The sequence below is a fragment of the Meles meles genome, chromosome 7 (genome assembly GCF_922984935.1).
Source record: "Meles meles chromosome 7, mMelMel3.1 paternal haplotype, whole genome shotgun sequence".
In the NCBI taxonomy this organism is placed as follows: Eukaryota; Metazoa; Chordata; class Mammalia; order Carnivora; family Mustelidae; genus Meles; species Meles meles.
The window spans coordinates 144,919,014-144,940,452 of NC_060072.1; the positions used below are offsets into that span (position 1 = coordinate 144,919,014).

At 44.1% G+C, this 21,439-nt stretch overlaps 1 protein-coding gene across 2 annotated transcripts in view; it reads left to right on the forward strand.

Annotated features, from left to right (window-relative positions):
* PRKCQ (protein kinase C theta) overlaps positions 1 to 21,439 on the forward strand; it is a 173,515-nt gene that overhangs the window by 145,079 nt on the left and 6,997 nt on the right. For both annotated transcript variants that reach the window (XM_046013258.1, XM_046013259.1), the window contains 2 exons: positions 7,734 to 7,872; positions 17,681 to 17,869. In XM_046013258.1, coding sequence (XP_045869214.1) covers positions 7,734 to 7,872; positions 17,681 to 17,869 — 328 coding nt within the window. The remainder of the gene's footprint in view (positions 1 to 7,733; positions 7,873 to 17,680; positions 17,870 to 21,439) is intronic.

A 21,439-nucleotide genomic window follows, 5' to 3' on the forward strand; every position in this document is an offset into this window, starting at 1 on the left:
AAGGCAAGGGAAACAAAATTAACTCAAAATGGATTAAACATTTGAATTTAAGACTAGGAACCATAAGACTCCTAGAAGAAAAGATAGGAAGTAAAGCTCTTTGACGTCAATCTTAATGATGTTTTCTAGATCTGACTCCAAAGGCAAGGGAAACAAAAGCAAAAAGAAACTATTGGGACTCTATCAAATTAAGCAGCTTTTTCACAGCAAAGAAGCTGTTGACAAAACAAAGAAAACCTACTGAATGGAAGAAGATATTTACAAATAATATATGCATTAAGGGGTTAATATCCAAAATATATAAAGAACTCCTACAGCACCAAAAAATAATCTGATTAAGGTGGGTAGAGTACATGAATGTACATCTTTACAAAGAACACATGACCAGGAGACACAAAAAGGTGCTCAACACCCCTAATCATCAGGGACATGAAAATCAAAACCACAATGAGACATCACCCGACACCTGTCAGAATGGCTAAAATCAAAAAGACAAGAAGTAACAAGTGTTGGTGAGGATATGAAGAAAAGGGAAACCTCACACACTGTTGGTGCATGTAGCCACCATGGAAAACATGAGGGTTTCTAAAATAATTAAAAATACATATACCATATCACCCAGTATTACCACTTCTAGTATGTACCCAAAGAAAACCAAAAACACTGATTTGAAAAGTTATATGCAGCCATATGTTTATTGCAGCATTATTTATAGTAGCCAGACTATGGAGGCAACATGAGTGTCCATCGATAGAGGAATAAATGAAAAAGATGTGGTATAAATATACAGTGGAGTATTATTATTGCAGCATTATTTATAGTAGCCAGGCTATGGAGGCAACATGAGTGTCCATCGATAGAGGAATAAATGAAAAAGATGTGGTATAAATATACAGTGGAGTATTATTACTCAGCCATATAAAAGAATGAAATCTTGCCATTCACAACATGAATGGATCCAGAAGGTATTATGCTAAGTGAAATGAGTCAGACATAAAAAGACAAATACCATATGAATTCACTTATATGTGGAATCTAAAAAACAAAACAGAAACAGACTCACAAACAGATTCTTTTTTTTTTTTTTTAGATTTTATTTATTTATTTGACAGAGAGAGATCACAAGTAGGCAGGCAGGCAGAGAGAGAGGGGGAGGAACAGGCTCCCTGCCGAGCAGAGAGCCCGATGCGGGACTCGATCCCAGGACCCTGAAATCATGACCCGAGCTGAAGGCAGAGGCTTAACCCCTGAGCCACCCAGGTGCCCCAGAAACAGGTTCTTAAATACAGAGAACAAACTACTGATTGCCAGAGGGTAGGGCAGTTGGGGGACAGGTGAAATAAGTAGACACTGAGAGGTACCAGCTTCCAGCTATAAAGTAAATAAATCACCAGGATGAAAATTACGGCACGGGGGATATGGTCAACAATCTTGTGGAAATGTCATACGGTGACAGATCCTGACTACACTTGTGGTGAGCATAGCACAAGGTATGTAAGTGTTGAATCACTGTGTTGTACATGAAAAATATTAAATGTCAACGATACTTCAACAGAAGAAAGGTTAAATAATGTGCCACACTGAGTGTTGAAGGCGGCAAACTGCGTATATCACAACACAGAAGCCTTCCATTAGAGATGGTCAGTACTGAGATGCTCACGGGGGAGGCTGAAAGTTCACTTTGAGAAACCTCTCCATCCCCAGAGGGCACAGTCCCAGGAGAGTTGTCCTATGTAGAATCACAGAACACAGTCTTAGAGGACGTTTGCAAGTCATTCTCCTTCAGCAGTCTCTTCAGCAACCTTTGGATATATGGTGGGATTTTTGGTCTGTCTACAAAATATTATATTAAAAATCTTTATGTAATTTCTTTATCTCCAAGAAATTGAAAACCCTGATCAGAATCTATGGGTTTTTGGTTTATTTTTTTTCCTCTTTACACCTGTGATGCCGGCAATACATATAAAAATAAACCAGCACAGCAGCACTCAGTAGCTTGTGTCGGATAGATGAATTGGAGCGAGGAAAAATAAGATTGGACAGAGAGAGAGGTCTTAGAACTCAAAGGAACCTCTTGAGAGAAAAGCCCACATGCCCCAGGACAGTGTGCTTCTCCACAATACAATGCTTTTCTCTAGCATTTCATCATATAAATTGACACTCAGAACAAAAAGACCCATAGTCCTTGTCTTTAATGTCACAAACTGTATCCAGTTGAGGGCCCTTCATGTGTCCATGTATGAGAAGTGGTGTTTTCTATGGCTTTTTATGCACCAGTAAGAGACTATTGGGTTAATTTAGTAGTGTATTCACTGAAGTTGTAGAGAAGGCTTGAAAGACACCATCAAGGAGAGGTCATCCAACAAGAACACAAAAAGGAGACTGGCTTGCATTAAAAACCATTCAGCTCCCCATGGGTAACTTTACTGACTTAAACTGTCCATTCGGCAACTGAATTAATCCGGGGATTCTATTAATTTCTTCCTTCTTCTGACTACTTGGGTTTATGATCTCTGGGTTTGTTCACAAAAGAGGTATATTAGTTTTGAAGTGTTGCTATAGCATTACCACATCCTTGATGGCTCAAACAGAAGTTTATTCCCTCACACTTCTGGAGTCCAGAAGTCCCAAACCAAGCTTATGGCACAGCCACCCTACTCCCCAAGTCTCTTGAGGGGAATGCTTCCTTGTCCCTTCTGGGGTCTGGTGACTCGGGCGCTCCTTGGCTTTAGACAGCATCCTTCCTGTCTGCCTCTGTCTCCCCACAGCCTTCTCATCTCCTTGCATCTCTTCTGTCTTCCTTGTAATGTCTTAGGAGGATACTTGGCCACCTGGATAACCCAAGATGATCTCATTCCAGGATCCTTCATTACATCTGCAAAGACCCTTTTCCCAAAGGTCTCATTCACAAAGATCTAGGGGTGAGGATATGGACTTATTTTGGGGGGGCCACCCTTCAACCCACTATAGCTGGTGATATCCACAGACCAACCCCAGAATGCACAGCCCTTCGTTAAACATTGCATTGTGCACAAAACCTACTGAACTCCCAACCCCTGGATACATAATGACATCACTTCCTGGATTATTTTATTTTCTATGTTTTGGAGATAAAGTATAAGTACATGATAAGACACTTTAAAAAAATGTCTGAGTGGATAAGATGCTAATTAAAAGTGTCAACAAGAAGAAAAATTGTGTCCTCAGAATTAGGGGAGGGTTTGCCAAAAAAAATTTGTATCAGAAAGGGTTTTTTTTTTTTTTTTTTTTTAGAAGAGGAGAGACTTTGCACATGGAAGTGATTCCAGAAAAGGCACAGAAACAGAAGTAAGGGGGTCAAGCAAGGAACATTAACCAAATGGGTCCAGTTTTATTGGAAAGGCTGAGGCTGAGCTGTCCTAAGAATTGGGGCTGAGAAAAGGAGAGGAGAAGCAGGTGCCAACATAGTTTTTTTTTTATCTCTGTTGGTGTTGTAAAAGTAGGGGCATCTTAAAGGATGCCTCAGCCATGTTTGGGTTAAATGTAAAAATGAGAAGCTGGAAAATATGCAGACACAGAAAGAGAAGAATCTAGAATCTCCAGTCTTAGAACTATTAGAACAGAAAGAGAAGAATCTAGAATCTCCAGTCTTAGAACTATTAGAACAGAAAGAGAAGAATCTAGGATCTCCAGTCTTAGAACTATTAGAACTGAAAAACACCTTAGATGAGATCTTATCCGTGAGAACACTGGCCTAATCCCTATATTTGAAGCCACTTACAAATGCTTTCAATGGATTACCTCATTCAGTGCTCACAAGGTCCTGTGGGATAAGCAGGGCAGGCATCATTGTACCCATTTTCCATATAAATCACCGTGGGCTTAGAGGGGATGCGGCTTGGCTGAGCTGGTGTTCTGTAAGGAATATGTAATGAGTAAATAGCTGATGTGCCTACCAATGCTTTGGCCTTTGGGTTCTGTGGCATTTCCAGTTAGCCCTCCTCTGCCCTCTCCCCTTACCCTCATGGAGGTCTGTCTCTGGACCAACAGACTTCTGGACCTCTCACATCCTAACTTAATCTCTCAAAACATCAATGACCCCTTCTCTGTCAACCCCTAACACTTGGTTCACCTTAGAGGGTGGAATGAAAATCAAACATTATGCTCGTTTTCCTAGCCGAGGCCCAGAGAGCATTTATGTTTAGAATTGATTAAAATGCACCATTGTAATCACAGGAGACTCGGGATCTCAGCAAGTTCATTTCAGTGAGAATGACTAAGTAAGCTTGGTTTAGAGGTTGTAGAAGAGAAGGCCTGGGTTTGCACCCAGCCCACTGACTGTATGGGCTGGAATAAACCCTATAATCCTTAAGAGTCTTGCTTTCAATCAGAAAAATGTGAATAAAGGGGCGCCTGGGTGGCTCAGTAGGTTGAGGCCTCTGCCTTCGGCCTGGTTCATGATCTCAGGGTCCTGGGATGGAGCCCCGCGTCGGGCTCTCTGCTCAGCAGGGAGCCTGCTTCCCCCTCTCTCTCTGCCTGCCTCTCTGCCAACTTGTGATCTCTGCCTGTCAAATAAATAGATAAATAAATCTTTTAAGAAATGTGAATAAAAATAAGAATTCCAAATCAAAGGGCCGTTGGGAGAATCAAATGATAAAAAAGCACCTGAGAGCAAGAAAATCCAATACAAATATCAGACACAGTGTTCATTGTCCTCAGGACCTACGTATAGCAGTGCAGGTGGATATCTGGCTCTCTAGCGATGACCCCAAGCCATCCTTCAGCCAACTTCTAGGAACATGTGTACATGTCTCTAAGCGATGCAAATATGTTCCGTGCAGCAGAAACCCAAAATGATACCGGTATTGCATAGAGCACATAAACTAATGATGTACTATATGTGGGCTAATTGAAGCTGAAAAAAAAAATAAGCTAATACATGGGAAAAATATTGCATAGAGTGCAGATTAGAAAATGAATCTGCAGTTGTAGCATGAGGCGTAAAATAGGACCTATACTTGGATTTATTGGAATTCATAAATCACAATGAAAGTGTACTTAATTAAAATTAAGGAATAGGAAGGCAGAAGACCCGAGGATAGACATATTGGACAGACATGCCAGTCCTGATTGAACGTGTGACAGCATTTGAGTTAGGAAGAGAGAGACAAAAACAGAACCTATAGGGATGTGAACATGAGATACATACTGACATGTGTCCTGGAGATGCCCCAGCCACCCAGCCAGATGGGAACAGTCTGTGATGCCCTGGTTTATGGAGATTATGGACCAAGCTAGCCCAGATGGATGCTCTAGGGACATCTGCTAATAGTGTCACTCCATCAAAACACAGCTGCATTCCATGCTCACTCTCTCTGGCTAATTTACTCCAGCAGGAGGTGGAGAAAGCAATGGAAGGGGACAGTACTTGGGACTTCGTCGCAACTCATAGTTGCTGGTGGCGAGCCAATTCCTGGTGCGTGACGGTCCATTCAGCAAACATGTATTGAATGCTCTGTACATGGTACCCTCCTTCCAGAGCTGTCACAGTAGAGCAAACAGCAAACAATACACATTTCCACTCTCACAAAGCTCACAGTTTAATGAGAAGCAAAGAAAACAGTGATCAGAACTTTAGACTAATATGAACATTGAAGACCACCAAACTTTTGCTTAAGTGAAATCTCCACTTCCTTGAGAAACTAGAACTGAGAATGCAGACCAGTCAGAAGCCAAAGGAGCTTCTCTCTCATCCCTGTCTCTCTTTGGGTTTACGGAGGCTCTGTCTCTGCTCTTGACCAAGCCACTTTATTTTTCTCCTCTAACTGGTCTTCTCTTCCTATAAGGCCGTGCTAGAAGACATCCATCAGCAACCCTAAGTACCAGACTTCTAACCAAGACACATTAGTACTGCCTTCTTACAGCCCCAACATTCCCAAAGAGAAAACCTGAATGATCCAGTGGAGTCCCATCACCTGAGGTGGAGGGGACAGGGCTACTTGTGAGGCCCTTTGGGAGTGGAATCTTTGAGAAGGAAATGCTAAGCAAATTGTCTAAGAGGAGGTACTGAAAAGAGTAAACCGACAGCTATTCCTATGTTCTCTCGAGCCACCTCTGCTAATAAGGAAGACCATGGTAGCCACCACCAGCCTCCCATCCTCAACTTAGATTTCAGGAAGTTCAGCAATCGAAGGGAAGAAGACATAAAGGAAAAGAGCTGGATGTTCAAGAGCAAACTAGAATTCATAAGCTGCCATCAACTAAAAAAAAAAAAAGTTTAATGCAAGTGATGTCAAGTGTAACACTTGAATGATCTTTAAAACATCAATTTCATGGGTCCAGAGCGAGAAGAAACTGGCATAATGGCAGTTTATGTAGGAAAAGAAAAAGACACCAGGAGGTTTTAGTTTACAGTAAGCTCACTGTTAACCACTACTGTGACCGAGTGTCAGGACACAGCAGGGCAACAGGGAGGGAGCAGGGAGGGAGCAGGGAGGTTCAAGCAGGGAGGGGCAAGGGTGTCAGGACAGAAGGTAGCAATGCCACCCTCATTGGCACAATGTGATTATACATCTGGAGGTTACTGGTTCCAGTCTCAGCACGAAGTTTTAAGAAGGAAATTGATAAATTCAAGCTATTTGGAGGGCAGGGGCCACAATGCTGAAGCATCTGAACACCAGGCTACCTGAGGAACAAAATTCTTGACCTCGGTGAAGAAAAGACAAGACAAAACTTGAGGTCACTTTCCAAATATTCATGGATAGCAATAATGTACTAGTGTAGTCACAGGGAGGCATGATTTGGTTTATTTTTTTTTTAATATTATCAGTCACATATACTTAAAAATGGAATGGTGCTCTACAAGGATACTGGTTCTCTAAGGAAAGAGGAATTTATTGGCGTGGTTTCTGGCATCAGATGGATTCTGGTTCTAGAATTATTCTTAGTTAGGAGCAGCCTTTCTCACTCAGTCTTGGTGCAATACAATTTATCCAGAAAGAAACAGAAATACTTGGAAAATAGCACAATATGAGTGTGTGTTTCAAGCCTTTCTTCCCTTGCCATGGGAAAAAGATTCTTGGATAAAGAGCCTCAGGTCCGTGTCTTGCCTATTTTATTATAAGCTATATACTGCTTGGTTAATCAGAAAAAGGGATCAGAAACCAGTCATTCCCTTGAAAAGTCAATGCTCTCTACACCACTGTCTTTTGCACAAGTAGACAGCTGTACGAGTTGCATAGCATTAAATATCACCCTATGTCAGACAATCCCCAACTACAGACCCCTGAGGGCATTTCATTGCTGGCTGTTTCCTTACATCTCAGTATTGTTTCTTGAAGGCACCTTAAAACCGAAGGACGCTACCCTGGAGAGATCCCATTTTACCCATCCCACCACCCATGCAGCCATCCATACAGAGCTCTGGAGATGCAGCAAGTGCTTCCCAGGGCATGGGGGATACAAAAGTCTGTCAGGGTCAGACCTGAGAAAGCGAACCTGGGCCAAGAAGGGCCAGGGAGACTCCCAAACACAAGATGCTAGTCAAGGAGGAAACACCAAGAAAAAGCCAGTGAGCCCAGAGCAGAGCTGTAGATTGAAGAACGGGGCTGGAAGAGAAGAGGAGGACCAACAAAGCATGCACTCCTGATGGTCTCAGGCTGTGATGGGACAAATGACTGCCCCTCATGAGACAATTCTATTTTAACAAAAAAAAATGTATTGAAATGAGATTTTGCTTTGCTTTTCTGTTTCAGAGACTTGAAGCTCGATAACATCCTCTTAGACAGAGATGGACATATCAAAATAGCAGACTTTGGAATGTGCAAAGAGAACATGTTAGGAGATGCCAAGACAAACACTTTCTGCGGAACCCCTGACTACATCGCCCCGGAGGTAAGGATGTGCTGCCTGAAGGGTGTGCATGGGCACTGGCCCAACTCCACATGGTCCCAAGCACCACTGCTCCTTCCTCCTGTGGGGGGTGGAAATCAAAAGATTTTGATAGAAAAACAAAGACCAATCCCGAGACAAACTGAGTATTTCATACATGCAGTTGCACACAGGGGCTCTGTTATTTAATTATTATTATTTATTTATTCTGTTGTTATTTAATGGGAGGTGGTGCTCATGTTGACTAGGTAGTCTCTCTGAGTCTTGAATGGCTCCGCATGTCCTCTTCAGTCATGGCCCCTCCCACTGCAGCCTTAAACCATATTCACTCCACTCGGACCAACCAGAGGAAACAAGAAGAAGAACCAGGTGGTCACTGAGCAGGCTCATAAGCGTCCACCTGAATAAGTCCAGTGGTTTCATCTTGGGACCAGAAACACCTAAATTGTGGTTTCCAAGCTGCCGCTGTATGACCTCAGAGAGATTGCTGCGGTCTTCAGACCCATAGCTCCTTTTCTGAGGAGGATACTTATGGCCCAGCTTATTTTTAGTGTAAAATGGAAGAACCTATGAAAGTTTAAAAAAGGGGGGAAGTTCATATTCTAAGCCCTTAGAAGAATGACAGTTTCTCAGAAGGCCACTGACAATCCTACTCTACCCATGTTCCCCTCCCCTTGTTATGGAGTCCTCCCCCACTGCTGACTCCAGGGAGGTTGGACACCCCTTTGCACTTAGCCCTTTTCATAGCACAACACTCACCTTCATTGTTGTTGTTCTTTTTTTAATATCAATCTCCCTGTACTACCAGATGATTGTTCTAAAGTCAGACTATTTATTTTGCAATCATTATAGATTAACAAGAAGTTGCACAAATAGTATAGACATGCCACCTATGTATATACCTTTCCCCCAGTTTCCTCCAATGGTTACATCTTCTATAACTGTGCTGCAAGACCAAGACCTGGGGATGGATATGGGTATAACATGTATCCAGTTCTATACCGTTTCCATCACATGGTTTTTATCCCGTGTGTACATGAGTGTACATTACTCACATTTACATCCACAGACCAAGCACAGGGCTTGGCACATTTAAGTTGCTAATAAAATAGCTTTGGGAAGAATGAATGAATGAATGAGTATTGATGTGTAAAATGTTTGATAGTGATGGACTTCTGATTTCCTGGGTCAAAAATTAGCAAGTCTGGCATTGCTCACGTAATAGTGGCACCCTAACTCTAAGAAATATGTGGTTTTGTCCTGTGCTTATTTGGTATCTAATTTTAATTGAACCTTTTTTAAATGCAAAATTGGCCTCTGGGCAACAAGAAATTATAGCTTTTAACTTTTCTGTCTGCAAATGCCTTATGCCAGATCCTTTCCCTCATTGTGTTTCCAGAATTTAGCATCAGTGACTGACGTCTCTTGTTGCAAATTCAGTCTATCTCATCTTCCAGCACACTTGTCTTCACACTATTCCATTTTTTTAAAGATTTTATTTCTTTGTCAGGGCAGGGAGCACAAGCAGGGGGAGCAGCAGGCAGAGGAAGAAGCAGGGTCCCCACTGAGCACGGAGCTCAATGCAGGACTCCATCCTAGGACCCTGGGATCATGACCTGAGCTGAAGGCAGACGTTTACCCGACTGAGGCCCCCAGGTGTCCCACACTCTTCCATTATTGACCCCCTTATTTTCTTATTATATGTTCTCCGTGGGTGATAGTATTTAGGACTATAGTTTAAATCAATATGGCCAGCCCAAACTTCTTGCTCCAGCTGCCACAGACAAAAAAGACTGGGATCCTTCTCTGCATATTTTCAGACCACAGTGCTCTGAAGCTAGAACTCAATCACAAGAAGAAAGTTGGAAAGAACTCAAATACATGGGGGCTAATGAGCATCCTTCTAAAGAATGAATGGGTCAAACAGGAAATTAAAAAAGAATTGAAAAACCTTTTTGGAAACAAATGAAAATGAAAACATAACTGTTCAAAATCTTTGGGACACAGCAAAGGTGGTCCTGAAAGGAAAGTATATACAAGCCTTTCTCAAGAAACAAGAAAGGTCTCAAGTACACAACCTAACCCTATACCTAAAGGAGCTGGAGAAAGAACAGCAAAGAAAGCCTAAACCTAGCAGAAGAAGAGAAATCATAAAGATCAGAGCAGAAACCAATAAAATAGAAACCAAAAGAAAAATAGAACAAATCAATGAAACTAGGAGCTGGTTCTTTGAAAGAATTAAAAAGATTGATAAGCTGCTGGCCAGACTTAACAAAAAGATAAGAGAAAGGACCTAAATTAAGAAAATCATGAATGATAGAGAGCTCACAACCAATAAGAAAGAAATATAATTATAAGAACATATTGAGTAACTCTACTCCAGCAAATTTGACAATCTGGAAGAAATGGATGCATTCCTAGAGACATATAAACTACCAAAACTGAACCAGGAAGAAACAGAAAACCTGAACAGGCCCATAACCAGTAAGGAGATTGAAGCAGTGATCAAAAACCTCCCAACAAACAAGAGCCCAGGGCCAGACAGCTTCCCAGGGGAATTCTACCAAACATTTAAAGAAGAATTAATACCTATTCTCCTGAAACTGTTCCAAAAAATAGAAATAGAAGGAAAACTTCCAAACTCATTTTATGAGGCCATAATTACCTCGATCCCCAAACCAGACAAAGACCTCATTAAAAAAGAGAATTACAGACCAATATTCTTGATGAACACAGATGCAAAAATTCTCACCAAAATACAAGCCAATAGGATCCAACAGTAAATTAAAAGGATTATTCACCACAACCAAGTGGGATTTATTCCTGGGCTGCAAGGTTAGTTCAACATCTGCAAAATCAATCAATGTGATACAATACATTAATAAAAGAAAAACAAGAACCATATGATACTCTCAATAGATGCTGAAAAAGCATTTGACAAAGTACAGCATCCTTTCTTGGTCAAATTTCTTCAAAGTATAGGGATAGAGGGTACATTCCTCAATATCATCAAAGCCAGCTATGAAAAACCCATAGTGAATATCATTCTCAGTGGGGAAAAACAGAGCTTTTCTGTTAAGGTCACGAACACGACAGGGATGTCCATTATCACCACTGCTATTCAACATAGTACTGGAAGTCCTAGCCTCAGCAATCAGACAACAAAAAGAAATTAAAGGCATCTGAATCAGCAAAGAAGTCAAACTCTCACTCTTTGCAGATGATATGATACTGCATGTGGAAAACCCAAAAGACTCCACTCCAAAACTGCTAGAACTCATACAGGAATTCAGTAAATTGTCAGGATATAAAAATCAATGCACAGAAATCGGTCACATTTCTATACACCACCAACAAGACAGAAAAAAGAGATATTAAGGAGTCAATCCCATTTACAATTGCACCCAAAACCATAAGATACCTAGGAATAAACCTAACCAAAGAGGCAAAGAATCTATACTCAGAAAACTATAAAGTACTCATGAAAATTGAGGAAGAAGAAGAAATGGAGAAGCATTCCATGCTCATGGATTGGGAGAACAAATATTGTGAAAATGTCTATGCTACCTAACAATCTACACATTTACCACAATCCCTATCAAAATACCATCAATTTTTTTCGAAGAAATGGAACAAATAATCCTAAAGTTTATATGGAGCCAGAAAAGACCCCGAATAGCCAGAGGAATGTTGAAAAAGAAAACCAAAGCTGGCGGCATCACAATTTCTGACTTCACACTCTATTACAAAGCTGTAATCATGAGGGCAGTATGGTACTGACACAAAAACAGAGACATAGTTCAACAGAACAGAATAGAATGCCCAGAAATGGACCCTCAACTCTGTGGTCAACGAATCTTTGACAAAGCAGGAAAAATGTGCAATGGAAAAAAGACAGTCTCTTCAACAAATGGTCTTGGGAAAATTGGACAGCCACATGCAGAAGAATGAAACTGGACCATTTCCTTACATCACGCACAAAAGGTGACTCAAAATGGATGAAAGACCTGAATGTGAAATAGGTATCCATTAAAATCCATGAGGAGAACACAGGCAGCAACCTCTTTGACCTCCGCCACAGCAATTTCTTCCTAGAAACATCACCAAAGGCAAGGGAAGCAAGGGCAAAAATAAACTATTGGGACTTCGTCAAGATCAAAAGCTTTTGCACAGCAAAGGAAACCATCAACAAAACCAAAAGACAACTAACAGAATAGAAGATATTTGCAAACGACATATCAGATAAAGGGCTAGTATCCAAAATCTATAAAGAGCTTATCAACAGGGCGCCTGGGTGGCTCAGTGGGTTAAGCCACTGCCTTCGGCTCGGGTCATGATCTCGGGGTCCTGGGATCGAGTCCCACATCGGGCTCTCTGTTCAACAGGGGGCCTGCTTCTCTCTCTCTCTCTGCCTGCCTCTCTGCCTACTTGTGATCTCTTTCTGTCAAGTAAATAAAATCTTTTAAAAAAAAAAAAAGAGCTTATCAACAGCCAAAGAATAAATAATCCAATCAAGAAATGGACAGAGAACAGTGTGGAGATTCCTCAAGAAATTAAAAATAGAGCTTCCCTATGACCCTGCAATTGCACTGCTGGGTATTTACCCCAAAGATACAGATGTAGTGAAAAGAAGAGCCATCTGTACCCCTATGTTTATAACAGCAATGGCCACGGTCACCAAACTGTGGAAAGAACCAAGATGCCCTTCAACGGACGAATGGATAAGGAAGATGTGGTCCATATACACGATGGAGTATTACGCCTCCATCAGAAAGGACGAATACCCAACTTTTGTAGCAACGTGGATGGGACTGGAGGAGATTATGCTGAGTGAAATAAGTCAAGCAGATAGAGTCAAGTATCATATGGTTTCACTTATTTGTGGAACATAACAAAGAACATGGAGGACATGGGGAGATGGAGAGGAGAAGGGAGTTGAGGAAAAGTGGAAGGGGAGATGAACCATGAGAGACTATGGACACTGAAAAACAACCTGAGGGTTTTGAAGGGGCGGGGGTTGGAAGGTTGGGGAACCAGGTGGTGGGTAATAGGGAGGGCACGTATTACATGGAGCACTGGGTGTGGTGCAAAAACAATGAATACTTTTACACTGAAAATAAGTTAAAAAGAAAAATGGGCAGAGGACATGAACAGACATTTCTGCAAAGAAGACATCCAGACGGCCAGTAGACACATGAAAAAATGCTCCACATCACTTGGCATCAGGGAAATAAAAATCAAAACCACAATGAGTTACCACCTCACACCAGTCAGAATGGCTAAAATTAACCAGTCAGGAAATGACAGATGTTGGAGAGGATGCAGAGAAAGAGGAACCCTCCTACACTGTTGGTGAGAATGCAAGCTGGTGCAACCACTCTGGAAAACAGCATGGAGGTTCCTCAAAATGTTGAAAATAGAGCCATCTTATGACCTAGCAATCACTCTATTGGGTATTTACCCTAAAGATACAAATGTAGTGATCCAAAGGGGCACGGGCACCCGAATGTTTATAGCAGCAATGTCTACAATAGCCAAACTATGGAAAGAACATAGATGTCCATCAACAGATGAATGGATAAAGAAGATGTGGTATATATACACAATGGAATACTATGCAGCCATCAAAAGAAATGAAATCTTGCCATTTGCAATGAGATGGATGGAACTAGAGGGTATTATGTTAAGCGAAATAAGTCAATCAAAGAAAGACAACTATCGTATGATTTATCTGATATGAGGAATTTGAGAGGGAGGGTGGGGGGTTGTGGAGGGAAGGGAGGGAAAAAAATGAAACAAGATAGCACAGGGGCAGGGGGAGAGAAACCTTAGGAGACTCTTAATCTCACATAACAAACTGAGGATTGCGGGGTGGTGGTGGTGAGGATAGGGTGGCTGGGTGATGGACATTGGGGAGGGTATGTGCTATGATGAGTGCTATGAAATGTGTAAGACTGATGATTCACAGACCTGTACCCCTGGGGAAATAATACATTATATGTTAATAAAAATAATAATAAAAAAAACCCACATGGGAGCACAGAGCAGGCAGGACAAGGCCATGAGGCCCACCTGGCAGGCAGGAGAACCCAAATTATAGCAATAAATGCATTTCGGAGCAACATCAGGAGCAACGCAGCAGGACAAAAAAGAAAAATAAAAAACAGACTTCCCTCCCCAAAGCTGGGGAGTATCCCCAGTCCATGTCTTCTGAGACACTACACTGCATCTTCCAGTGACAGGACTGAGGGTCGAACATAGAATTGGGGGTCCAAGCTCGTTTTGACAAAGACTAGGGAAAGAAACACAGAGACACCCTCTCTTAGTATATACTAACCACTTAGTAAATCCATGTGGGATGCCAGTGCCCAGAAGCAGCTCCCCGGGGAGAGCAGGAGTCACTGGAAGACTAACAGGAACTCAGGGGAGGGGGGAGTTTGGGGGGTCCCTTCATGAACTCGGACAGCAAATCAACGCCGTGAGCTTATACAGATGCAATGCCCTAGCTCCGCCAGGCAGATGGAATTGCAGCCCGCTCTCACTGCTGGAGAGGAAGGAGACTCTGACGTCAAGGGGCAAGGTCATTACTATCTGAATCATTTGAGTAGAGTTGGGGGAGGGAAGGGGACAAAAGATGATGAGACCATAAGAAGGCAGCAGCAGTTAAGACAGAAACAGGGAAAGGGGTCGCTCCCCTTAGGGTTTCTCCACCACTTTCTTTAGAAGTGTCCACATTGTGAGCCTGGCCTTGATAGCCTGAGGCTTAATCCAGGAGACATTAAATATGAAAGGAACATTATGTAGTAAACTGCCTCCCCCAGCAAGGACCAGCATCCAGAATATCGCTCAACTCACTCACTAGGACATCTTAAGTAAGACAGGTAACCTCCTAGTCACTGTCCTTTGTGAAATAGGGACCACAGGACCCACCTAGGGAGTTCTTAAGAAAAGAAAGAAAGAAAGAAAAGAAAAGAGAAAAACACATAACGTATGGCAAACACCTAACGCAGGTCCGCACACTTCTGTTCAGGCGGTGTGAACCTACGTTGTACTTCTTCCTCCCGACCTAAGACAAATTCTTTATTAACATCACCTAGCTTTAGAAGGCTTCATCTCCACCACAGCTGTCTGCGGTCCTCCAAATTTCTTTTCATCTGTCCTTCCGGATGAAGTTGTTGATCAAGACGGTGGCTCAGAGCAGTTTCTGGTTGCTTTGGGCTCCCCCTGGTGACAAGCCCTGGGAATTGCATGGGAAGCAGCTTTTCCTGGGCCCTCCCAATTTAAGGCAAATGCACCTGAACACAGATTGTGTGCCTAGGCTCACACAGGCACCCCTGTTTTCTTTATCACTCCCCCTGGATCTACTTTTAAACTTTGCCTTAAAGAATATTCTATCTTCTCTAAACTTGAAAGTTAACTTTTAATATCTTAAGTATTCAATTTAAGTATTAAAAGTATTTGAAAATTGAGCTAAGGATAGTGGTTAGCACTTTTATGCTGGAAGTGCCCCATCGCCACATCTGTCTGCAGCGTGGTCTTTATTTTCACAAATGGGTAGCTGCTGACCCAGATGTGTCTTTATCCTAGAATCTCTGGTCCTTTCCATAGGACACCGCACTCATCTTTCCTACTTTTCCGTGGGTTCTCAGGACAACCCGGTAATACGCCAGCCACATGTTATCAGCACTTTTCACAAGTGAGGCACTGAGCCAGAGCTGGAACTCACAACATCTTGCATGGCCGTCTCAGCTTCCTTGTGGTTTATCAGCTCTGGTGTTGGACGCGCTTCTGCCGCGGTAACCTGGAGCCTCCTTCCAGACGTAGCTCGTTCCCCAAGGACAGGCGTGGGGCAGGGCAGCAGTCAGAGCTGGCAGCTGTGCGTTCGTTCTGCCGCATCAAATGAGTCACCAACCTCGAGGCATGGAATGTCCAAAAACCAGCATCATTTTTCTTTCCGAAAGCCACCAATGCTGTAATTCTACCGTTCATTCCCAGGGCCCATGTAAGAAGAAACTCCGTTTCCAATGAGGAGCTCTAACTGTAAAATGACCGTGTGTTTGTGTGTATGTGCTCACACGGGCAGTAGCAGGGGGAGCACGGAGCTGGGCTTTAAACTGCAGGTGGACAGCATGGCCCATCCCAAAAGAGTCCCAGTCTTGCTTTTTAATTTCTTCCTTCAATATTATTATCGCTTCTCCATTTTGGGTAATGAAGCAGCTTGTCCCCAACCCAGCCTGGCAGCGGCAGCCACCGTAGACAAGGATTTTCTCCTTTTCGTCATTTAACAAATTGTTGCGTTCCTACTATGTACTGGATTTAATGGTGGCAAAATATACATACTGTAAAAATACACCATCTTTCCATTCTTAAGAGTATTATTCATGAGTGTTAAGCATATTCCTGTTATTACACAACCAATCCCCAGAATTTTTTTTTTTTTTTAATCTGGCACAACTCTGAAACTCTATACCCATTAAATAGCTCCCCATTTCCCCAGACCCCAGCAACCATCATTTTACTTTCTGTCCCTATACATCAACCCCTTCTAGGGCCCTCAGAGAAGTGGAATCATACTGTATCTGTCTTCTTGAGTCTGGCTCATTTCACTTAAACACAACGTCCTCAAGGTTCGTCCAGGTGGTATCATGTGTCAGGATTTCATTCTGTTTTAAGGCTGAGTAGTATTCTGCTGTATGTATAGAGCACATCGTTTATCCATCCATCTGCTGACGGACACGATGCTCCGTTTAGAGAAGGCCGCAGCTCGGTTTGTTAGGATCGCAAGCACTGAGTGGTGTCACAGGCACACGCGCTACGTCCCAATTAAATAAGGAAGTGGCTGAATACGGAATATAAAATCTTTTTCACCAGGAGAGTGGGTTGGTGGAAGGGTAGCAATCTTTTTAAAACACAGATGAGATCCCAGGCTTTAACCTTACTTCCCTAAAGGACAGACCGGACCAGTTCTACTCAAAGCGCTGCTGTCGAGCTGCACACCGGTCTCAGGGAGCAGATTTCTGCATCTGAAGTCCGTTATCCTGGTCTCTCTTGGCATACTCCCTGAATCTTTTTTTTTGTTTTTTGTTTTGTTTTGTTTTAAGAGAGAGAAAGAGCTCAAGTTGGGTGGGGGGGAGGGTCCAGAGGGAGAGAGAAAAATCCCAAGCAGGATCCTTGCCCAGCACGACTTGGGGCTCAATCTCACAACCCTGAGATCATGACCTGAGCCAAAATCATGAGTCGGACACTTAGCCAGCCGAGCCACCCAGGCGCCCCACTAAATCGGACTCTTGAATGGTGACCATAGATGAGACTCGTTAGTTGTACAACTGTGGCTGGACAGGCTTTAAGGGATGGGTTTGGTCAGATGACCTCTTTGGATGTGTGATTAACTACAGAAAGTTTATGCAAAGTCTCAGGAGGGAAGTCAGTAAAACAGGTGGGTTTGGGTTAACTATTCATAGGAGAGCGTAGATACACACCAGCTTCCTTAGGTCCAAGTCCAAGTCCACCACACAAGTCCTCACATCGCAGGTGGAAAAATGAAGGCTAATGGCACATGTCAGTTGTACGTAAGGCCAGAAGAAAAGTAGACATTAAAACCCAAAAAGGCTTGCTCAGTTTGGCACTGTCTAGTCACTTCTATTCAAATCATCAGCTTCTCAAAAGATACCGTTTTCGGCATGATCTGTGTTAAAACCACATACTATCATCACCGTCAACAATTTACCGAGTGGTGTTGAAAAGTTCAAGCAGGGCTTTCACTCATCTACCTCATGTTTATTAACTACATCTCTGCCTCTTGATCACACAGATCCTGTTGGGTCAGAAATACAACCATTCTGTTGACTGGTGGTCCTTCGGCGTTCTCCTCTATGAGATGCTAATTGGTCAGTCACCTTTCCACGGGCAAGATGAAGAAGAGCTTTTCCACTCCATCCGAATGGACAATCCCTTCTACCCTCGATGGCTTGAGAAGGAGGCAAAGGACCTTCTAGTGAAGGTAAGAAATGGAGTCAAGGAGACTCCACAGGATTAGTACTGGGCATTCTGCCTGGTGCTCCCATTCATTTCTAGGTTCCGATGGATATATGGTAGACAGTAGTGGTCTCGAACTGGCTTAAATGGGATACTCACCATCTGTGTCAATGAGGCACCAACAGGATGGACATTGGACACCAAAATGAGAAGACAAACATTCTGTGCACAATTTACACAAGCAATGTCCAAAAACCAGTCCCAGGACTATTGAATGCCCTCACTTTGAGATGTGACTGGCACCTTGACAAGGGCAATTTGTGGCTAGAAACTCAACCTTTGGTTCCCCATCATGTCCATTAAACTGGTTCGGTCCAGTTTATCTTACCCTTCCCACCTGGACAGGATGTAGGACTTTTCTGCTCACTCAGGCCTACGACAAATCTCTCATCACTCCTACGCCATAAAATCTCAGTTCAGAAATTAAAACTCAACCCAAGACAGAAGTCATCACATCAACCTGCTCTCTAATGCGAAGACTTCTAATCCCTCTCCCCTCCTCAGGTTCAGGGCTGGCGGCCCCTCACCTGTGGAGAAGGGAAAGTGCTCATATTGTCGCCAGCTGTGCCCTTCCTGTCCTCTTCCTTACTCCTGAGTTTCTGTTTCCGACCATACCAGGTTAAATGCAGGGGGAGGACAGAGGGATGAGGAGGAGAAACAACTGTAATTTTATGACTGGGTGGCTTCATGCTTTGAACCTGGTGGGTGTGAAGGCCAGCACTTTTGTGAGGCACTCTAGTGAGTCTTTGGGAAGTACCGGTGAGTGGGAACATTTTTGGCTGAAGCCCTTGGGACAGAGGCAGTTCAGTCCATTCCCTGGTTCAGCTGTACCAAACTCCAATTCCATGGTGTTCCATCTCACTCAGCCCCCTCCCCACCCCCTGCCTGCTGGAGGAGCCTCTGAGGCAGCATCTAAGATTATGCAGACCAGCTCTCCTGTCACATTCCCTTCCTGTGTCCACTGGAAATATCGACGCATTTCCCCCCTATAACTCAGAGTTCAGACGGTCACTCTCTCTGCAGCAAGCTCCGGAAGACAAAGTCAGACCCCTGACCGCGATGGCCCAGAACCAATGCAGAACTGGTAATGCCACAGAGGGGAACGGGGCTCAGAGAATCACTTGCTGTGCACCGGGAGCTCCTAGGGCAAACCAATGAAGAGACATAAGCAGCAGCTGAGAGCCATCATTGAAGACTGGATTTTAGGCAGAGTCCCAGTTTACCGTTGTAGAGGATGCAAACACAGTGAGTACAAAAAACAAACCCCAGCGCTACAACACACTATCACACAGAGCCATCACCTGCTCTCAGGGAGCTTCCCAGCAACTCTCCGGACAAGCAGACCCACCGGTGTGATCAAGACTCTGACAAAGCCGAAAGAAGTGGACCAGACACGCAGGTGTTCTGGATCCCGGCATCGCCCATCTCAGCCGGCTTTTTAAAACACACCCTTTAGGGAAAAAATTCTCAGTCTTGCTGCCTTTCGATTGAAATGGGAGAACAGGATAAGACCTTTCAACATTAGAACTTCTCGGTGGATTTTAAGTCTAAACTAAAAAACAGGACGAGGCCCATCTTTTTTCACGAGTCTGCTTCTCGCTCACGAACTCCTTGGACAGACACGTGAAGGGCAGCTGCTTCTGCTCGCAAACAACTGACAACTCGTCCAGCGTCTTTGAAATGTCAAGGCAACTCTAGAGCTCCCCCTCAGGAACCAAGATGTTGATCTAAGGTGGGGACGAAGGCCCCCCCAGGACACCCAGCCCAAGGCTGATGGCGTTTAAAATCGGAGCCGGTTCAGTGCAGCTTCTGTTACCCGGGCAAGCCATCAACCCAGAAAACTCTCGAACGACCCGTTGAACACACTTTTAATGACGGGACAACACACGTATAAGATGAAAGCAGATTTCAAAATTCACCAATAAAAAAGAGGACTGCCGTAAAAATGGGAGCAGGACTGGGGTGGAAACGGTTCTGCTTTACGTAAGGCCAAGTGCAAACGTTACCCAAGTTGCCGCTTTACACGCGGCTCCGGGTGAGGACGGTTGGCCGCAGCCCCCGCAAACACGGATCACAGACGGACTCACATAACACATTTACCCACTCACGGTTCTGGAGGCTGAAGTCCAAGAGCAGGGCCCCGCAGGGCTGGCGTCTTCCCGGTTTGCACCTTGGCACCTTCCCGCCTGGTCCTCTTATAGTGGGGGAAGCGCCCTCTGCTCTTTCCTCTTAACTAATCTGTTGGACCACGTTCTGCTCATGTGACCTCACTTAGCCTTAACTGCTCCCTCCCTGCAGGGGCGCTCACCTTGGGGGTTGGATTCAACGTGTGGATTCTGCTGGAACCCTGAGAAAGCCTGAGCCGACACAACCTACCGGAAGGAGGAAATAAGGGAACAGTCTGGGGGCTGCCCGGAGGCGGTCCACCTTCAACTGTTGACGTCCCGTAAAACTTAACAGCTGGGCTTCCCAGAGCCAGCTCCGCCCCGGGACCTGGGAGGGCTCCCGGCAAGGAGTGAGGGCGAAGGAGTGAGGGAGCCAGGTGGCGTTAATCAGGAGGGACTGCTGGGAGTGATGGTTTCCAAAGACAGAAGTACTGAGCAGGAAGAAAGGAACACTTCCAGTTGGAGAAGAAAGATGGCGAGTCACATGTATGGAATATTACTCAGCAGTAAAAGAAATGAACTATCGTTGATGCACAAAATGGCTTGGTTGGATCGCAGGGGCGTCAGGCTGAGCGACCAGGAAAAGCCAGTCTCAGAGGTCACGTCCTGTGTGAGTCCACTTCTGTAACATTCTCGGAAGGACATTGTGGAGACAGCAATCCGATTAGTGCCAGTGGGGGTTAGGGAGTATGACTGTAAAGGGGTATCCCGAGGGGCAGCTTTGTGCTGACAGGACAGTTCTGGGTCTTGTGTGTCATGGTAGTTACCCAGATCTACATGTGGGATAAAATGACAGGAACTAGACGCACCATTCTATCAACGCCAGCCTCCTGGTTCTGATACCATACTGTAGTTATATACGATATAAGCATTGAGTGAAGCTGGGGGAAGGGTACACAGGACCCTTCCTCAGGATGGTGACCTGAGCCAAAGGCAGATACTTCACCGACTGAGCCACCCAGATCTCCCCACCTGTACTTGCTTTTAACGTCCTGTGAACCTGTATTTATGGACTGAATGCGCCCACTCCAAATTCTGTATTGCAGCCCCAACCCCCAAAGTGATGATTATAAGAGGTGAGGCCTTTAGGACATAATCAGTGGTAGATGACATTACGAAGGTGGGGCCACCATGACGGACTAGGGCCCTTATACAAAGAGGAAGAGAAAGATTCCCCCCCCTTCCAGTACACTCACCAAGGAAAAATCACGTGAGGACACAGCGAGAAGGTGCCACCTACAAGCCATGAAGACGGTCCACAGCAGAAACTGCCCAGGCTGGCACCTGGGTCTTGGACTTCCAGCCTCCAGAACTGTGATAAGGAAATGTTGATCGTTTAAGCCACCACACAGTCCAGGGCCCTTGGTTAT